This window comes from Pygoscelis adeliae, unplaced genomic scaffold, assembly GCF_000699105.1.
Source record: "Pygoscelis adeliae isolate BGI_AS28 unplaced genomic scaffold, ASM69910v1 Scaffold113, whole genome shotgun sequence".
In the NCBI taxonomy this organism is placed as follows: Eukaryota; Metazoa; Chordata; class Aves; order Sphenisciformes; family Spheniscidae; genus Pygoscelis; species Pygoscelis adeliae.
The window spans coordinates 8,371,684-8,377,678 of record NW_008825108.1 but is presented as its reverse complement, the minus strand read 5'-3'; the positions used below and the strand labels follow the sequence as shown (position 1 = coordinate 8,377,678).

General features: G+C 45.5%; 1 protein-coding gene across 1 annotated transcript in view; it reads left to right on the top strand.

The window, feature by feature from the left end:
• The window catches only part of HMGA2 (high mobility group AT-hook 2), a 123,487-nt gene extending 118,347 nt beyond the window's left edge, over window positions 1–5,140 (top strand). Inside the window, exon 6 of the mRNA XM_009327573.1 lies at window positions 4,761–5,140. Within this exon, the coding sequence (XP_009325848.1) occupies window positions 4,761–4,808 (48 nt within the window). The 3' untranslated portion in view covers window positions 4,809–5,140. The remainder of the gene's footprint in view (window positions 1–4,760) is intronic.
• The last annotated feature ends 855 nt before the right edge of the window (window positions 5,141–5,995 follow it).

The window sequence follows — 5,995 nt, the reverse complement described above, 5'->3', positions numbered from 1 at the left end:
AAATTGTCCCAGCAGCCAGGGATCAGGTTAGGAAAGCTAAAGCCCTGATAGAATTAAATCTGGCCAGGGACGTCAAGGGTAACAAGAAAAGCTTCTATAGGTACATCGGGGATAAAAGGAAGACGAGGGAAAATGTGGGCCCTCTCCGGAAAGAAACGGGAGACGTGGTTACCTGGGATACGGAGAAGGCGGAGGTACTCAATGACTTTTTTGCCTCGGTTTTCACCGGCAAGTGCTCGAGCCTCACCGCCCAAGCTGCAGAAGGCAAAGGCGGGGGGTGGGAGAATGAAGAGCCGCCCACTGTGGGAGAACATCAGGATCAAGACCATCTAAGGCACCTGAAGGTGCACAAGTCCATGGGACCCGACGAGATCCATCTGTGGGTCCTGAAGGAACTGGTGGATGAAGTTGCTAAGCCACTATCCATCGTATTTGAGAAGTTGTGGCAGTCTGGAGAAGTTCCCACTGACTGGAAAAGGGGAAACATCACCCCCATTTTTAAAAAGGGAAAAAAGGAAGACCTGGGGAACTACAGGCCAGTCAGTCTCACCTCTGTGCCTGGGAAGATCATGGAACAGATCCTGCTGGAAGCTATGCTAAGGCACATGGAGGACAGGGAGGTGATTTGAGACAGCCAGCATGGCTTCACCAAGGGCAAGTCCTGCCTGACTAACCTAGTGACTAGGTAGGTTCCAGTCCAGTGTACACATCTGCCAGCCGCTTGCCAGTGATACCTCTCAAGAAGAGACCTGCTAAACATTTGTGCACATAGGAGATTTGGAGAAAGCCTTCTTGCGGCTCTTTTTTGGGAGAGACAGCAGCTCCACATCACTCCTGGCTTGGTGGGGCAGTTAAAGCAATTAAGGGTGGAAACAGCTCAGGGTGCTGGCTTGCAGTTTGTCTTATAATATTGCACTGTGACCTGTAGCAACTCAGGATGAACGTACCCATGCATGGGACAACCAAGGACAGGACGTGCCACATAAAACTGCCTCTGTGGCGCATCCCCAGGTCAGTCAGCCCCTGAGGGTACATGCATGCGGGGCACAGGGATGCATGGGGGAGCCACCTGGGAGTCTTAGCAGCAGGGAGTAAAGCCTGAGCTATGCATGTGAGTATTTACCCTGCCCTTCAGGTGCATGTCCTATTCACCCTGAGGTCTGCGTGGCTGTGGCTGCCCTGTTAGCCAGATCCGACCTGGTTAGTTTGAAGCTTTCTCAGGTTTCTCTTTGCAGTCTGCTAGCCCAGCCTGTTGCGAGCTTGCTGCAGCAGGAAACAAATAACCAGGGGAGTAAGCTGTTCAAGGCAAAACTGGGTCAATGAACATTTACGCTCAGTTAACACATGTCACCATTCTGTCTCCACAACTACAGTGAATGCACCTAAAAAGTGAGAACAACCTGAATTAAGGCTGCCATGTAACCTGAAACCTTTGCTTCTTGGCTGAGTGCTTCCTGTGGTGGTGTTGCTGAATTTATGCTCTGCATGGCTATCGCGCTGTGACTGAGTGACTTCGATTTCTAATGTCTGCTCTGATGACCATGTTTTCCTTCTTGACTTTTGCCCTTCTCTTCAATTTGATTGGAAGCACGTCTGGACTTACAAAGTATTTCACTCCAGCCCCAGTTCCTCCTTTGACTTTTGACTCAGGGACAGATCCTACGATGCATGGCTATGCCATCGACCTTGGTGGGTCTGTGAGGACTTGTAAGTGCCTGGAGGGTGCTAGCTGATGGTAAAGCATCCTTCCTCTGAGGTGCCCAGCGCCCTGACGTGCCACACAGTGCACTTCAGTGAATCTCTGGCTGAACCGGCTCAGTGCAGAGCCGGTTTGCAACTTCTACGGGGTGCACAGTTTTCAGAACGCCTGCCCCCCCTCCATCTTTTGGGGAGAAGTCTGTGTGCATGTGGGTGCTGTAAAGGCAAAGGGTGGGTTGAGGATCACAGCTGCACAACCTTCTGATATTTGCAACCAGTTTTTCACCAGTGCAAAAAATCCCTCTGTGTTGCTGTCTTATACATCTGCATTTTCTCTTTCAGAACCTCTACTCGCTTCTTCCTTTGGGTCCCTCCATGCATATATGTCTGATTTGTATAATCCCTTTGTTTGAATTGTAAGCACTTCAGAGCAGCAGTCATGTCTCCATCTGTATCTTGACAAGGGACTTACATGATAGGTTGGCTTAAAACCACCCGTCTGTAACTGAGCTATCCTAGGCTTTTGCAAGGAATGAACTTAATGAAGGAAAGTTTTCTTTTTGCTGCACAACAATCTGATCACTTTGCCAGCTTTTCTTCATGAAAAAAAGTCTTTCCCAAGGCTGGTGTGAATTTGAAGTCTGCCAGTCTCAAATATTTTTTAATAATTAGTTTATTATTTAAATATTTGGGGAGGGGTTAGCTTGATTTTTGGTTTCTCATCCTTCCAGATACTACAGGTACACACATTTGTATATATGCAGATGAGAGAAACTCATCCTTCATTACATGAACATACATAAGTAGATGAAGGAAGAGCTTCTCATTCATTTTCTTGGTCACTGCAGCAGGGGCTACAAGGAAGAAAAAATATTGTGAGATTCACAGTAAAAATCACTAGAGTGGGCAACTCTTTAACTAAAAATAGCTCTCTGTGGCTACCCTGGCTGGGCTCTGACGTATGTCCTTCCACATACTTTGCTTCTCCCCCATCCTTCTTATTCCATGATCGGAAGTCCACCTTCATGGAAAATGAGTCCATCAGGTTTCAGTAGTCTCCTGACAAGCCAAGTGTAAAACAAAGTGAGCTGCCACTCCACGACCATGCGTGCGCAGCCGTCTTCTGGGAAATGATGATGAGAGGCTCAGGGCTGACCGCGGTGCTGTAAGAAATTAAGCACGTGATCATCATCAAATACCAAAACATGTCTACCTGTATTATGTTAAGAGCACAGAACCCACAGTCGTAATTTTTAACCAAAATGCTTGGCTTGGAGGTGAAGCCGGTGTTTGCCTTGATCATCCCAAGTTCTGAATTACCAAGGCTCAAACCAACATATTTTGCATTCTCTCTCCACGTGCAGCCCAAATTAGCCTTTCGTTAGGTGCCTGTAGATAGCATTTTTCTTCCTGACTGAAATGTTGTAACAGTCGCAGCCCCGTTCTGCAGGGAGGGTAAGCAGGGAAAATGCATTACGCATTAATGAGATTTGATGGAGTGTGAGCGCAGGTCCCCCAGTGCCGCCAGGGACGGGGTAAAATTCGCTTAATGGTTTCATGAGGCGGGGGTCATTTTCATAGCAGCGCTGTGAATATAACCCTGCTACAAGTGGACACGAGTTGTTGTGAGGAAGAAATTGTTCATCTGCATGATAGATCGGTGTCTTCTGGAATTTAAATATTAATTGAAAAGTCAAGGTCAGAGGGCAGCTGACACTTGACTTTGCTCTCTTTCCTCCGTCCACGGCTTTGATCACGCTACATCTTTCTTTGTGCCTGGTGCTCAAGAGAGTACCCCAGGGTCATGGCCTGTTTCCTAGTCAAGAGGTAAAAACCTACTGGCTTAAATATCAGAGGCCCGAGCTTTAGCAGGGGGTGGGGGTATGAAGGGAGAGGGGGGAGCATTTGCTTCATGCTTTTCACATTTCCCACATAACCCAAAGCAGACTAAACAAAACCAGTGTGAAATCTCATGGCTTGATGCTGCTATGGTTATATTTTTTAAGCTGTCATCCATTCATTTATACTTATGTTTATTCCCTGGATTTACAGCTTTTTTTTTTCGGCCTTTTCTTGTGGGGAGGTGGGGGGGGGCAGTTGAAACCTTTTGAAAGGGGATTGCAGTGAGCAGTGGCCTATGATTAAAGCCCAGTGTTTTTCCTTGATGCCGCTCCTCCACAGCAGTGTCACACATGGTAGCATTTAGGAGCCCTTCACAGCTGAGGTGTTTCAAACACTAATGAATGGAAGTTTGGTCATATAACGCAGGCAAGCTTTAAGGCATGCTTTGCTGAATGGTGTACTGTAGTGGCCTGGGAAAGGAAGAGAGTTATAAATTGTGTCAGTTAGCCACCCAGACAAAATGAAGCCATGTGGAAAATCAAATCTATTAAAGTATGAAGACTGTTATAAGCTGTTTTAAGCTGGTCATTCTTAAAAGGTCTCAGTTGGCTGAGGGAGTAAATTCCTGTTTTTCCTAGATCTTTTTCACATGCTGTCTCAGGCGATGATGTGCAACATTTGATAAAAAACAACTTTTCACTGACAGCCCCTTTTATCAGAAATGTTTTGCCCCCAGATTACTGCCCGCGTCCTGGAAAGTACTGCACATTTGTTAAATAAGCAGTGTAAGAGCATCGCATTTGGGCAGGCTTGCTGAAGTCGAACATGAAGGCAGTGGTGGGCTGGAGGAGGACAGCCAGTGAGGAGGAGGCGGCTTCCCAGCGCACCCATTTAACATTGGATACCTGCTCAAAATGCTTTCCATCTTCTAGTGGCCCATGTCTGTTGGCCATAAGAGGGCCGTGACAGAGCACGGCACAAATTATTTTTTTGTGGCACCCCCTGGGGTAGGAGGAAAGCCTGGCAAACCAAAGCGGGGTGACTGGAGAGCGGGAGACCTTCCCCTCCTCCCCAAGGTGGCCTCTTGAGATATCACAGCAGCTGTAAAGGGCATTTTGTTAGCTCAGGAGGTAATTGTCAGCTGTGTGAGAGAAGAGTGAGGTGGCAGCCTAGGACGCACGGTCACCACAGTATTTATTTTTTCTGTTTGTGTATTCTAGGAAGAGACTGAAGAGACGTCCTCACAAGAGTCTGCAGAGGAAGACTAGGAGGCCGCACCATGCAATTTCTACCTCATCAGCAGTTGGGTCTTTTGAAGGGAGAAGACACTGCCTTGACCACTTATTTTCTATTGCCATGGTCTTTCCACTTTTGCCTGGGGGAAAAAAAAATAGCATAACCTTAAAAAGGATTTGACTAATCATCTTCTTTGTAATCCCTTCACGGTCCCAGGTTTAGTGAAAAACTGCTGTAATACAAAGGGGACACAGATTAACGATGCAACTTTTAATTACTGTTTTCTTTTTTCTTAACCTACTAATAGTTTGTTTGAGCTGCTAAGTAAGGGTGAATGGGTAAAGAAGAGCTCCGAATCAGGTTTATGTCATTCACTGCACTGCATATAAACAAGAAACTTGTAACATAGTCATTATAATGGGCATTGAAATAGGAAAGGCTGGGTGTGTAACACTAAAGCCTTGCAACACTTCCAGCAACCCACTCCCTACTTAGTGAACTCCCTGTTTTAGAACACCAAAGATAAGGGATAGATACTACTCTTTTTTTTTTTTGTAACCTTCTTGTAGACTTGTACTTGATTTTTTTTTTTTTAAGACTTACTGTTATTTCAGGAGAAAAATTGAAAGCTGATCTTTCACTTCATTCAGCTGGTAATGGAAGAAAGAAATCAACACGAAAAAGGTACTTTCATTTTGCAAAAGGGAAGAAAGACAAAGATCCGTTGTATAGTTATAGATACAAACATGTCAGCAGAAGTAATAGTAAACAAAATGAACAGCCCTCGTCTTCTGGACCATAGGAAGCCAGACGGAGTCGGCTTTCTGTAGAGCCAGGCGTTTTCTGTGGAAACAAAAAAGACTGACACCAAACACTCTTATGCCGTTAATGACTAAGTCTTTATCGAGAAAAGTGTTTTAAAACACACAGAAAGGTACCTCAAAATTAATCATGAATTTATCTCAACAAAAATAATCCATATGTTTTGCTTAGTTTCGACTAATTCCACTCGTCCTGTACCAGTATTTCAAAAGAATTGAGTCTCTCCTCATTACTCATCAGTCATGATGTAAGAACCAACACCACGTACCTCAGCTAAGCTCGTGCATTACTTTAAGCAATGTATTCTGACATAGGATGGTTCACTGAGCACCTCTGTGCCAGTGGCATTTCTCCATCTTTTCATTCAAAGCAGCACTTTTAGCACCAGATGCAATAT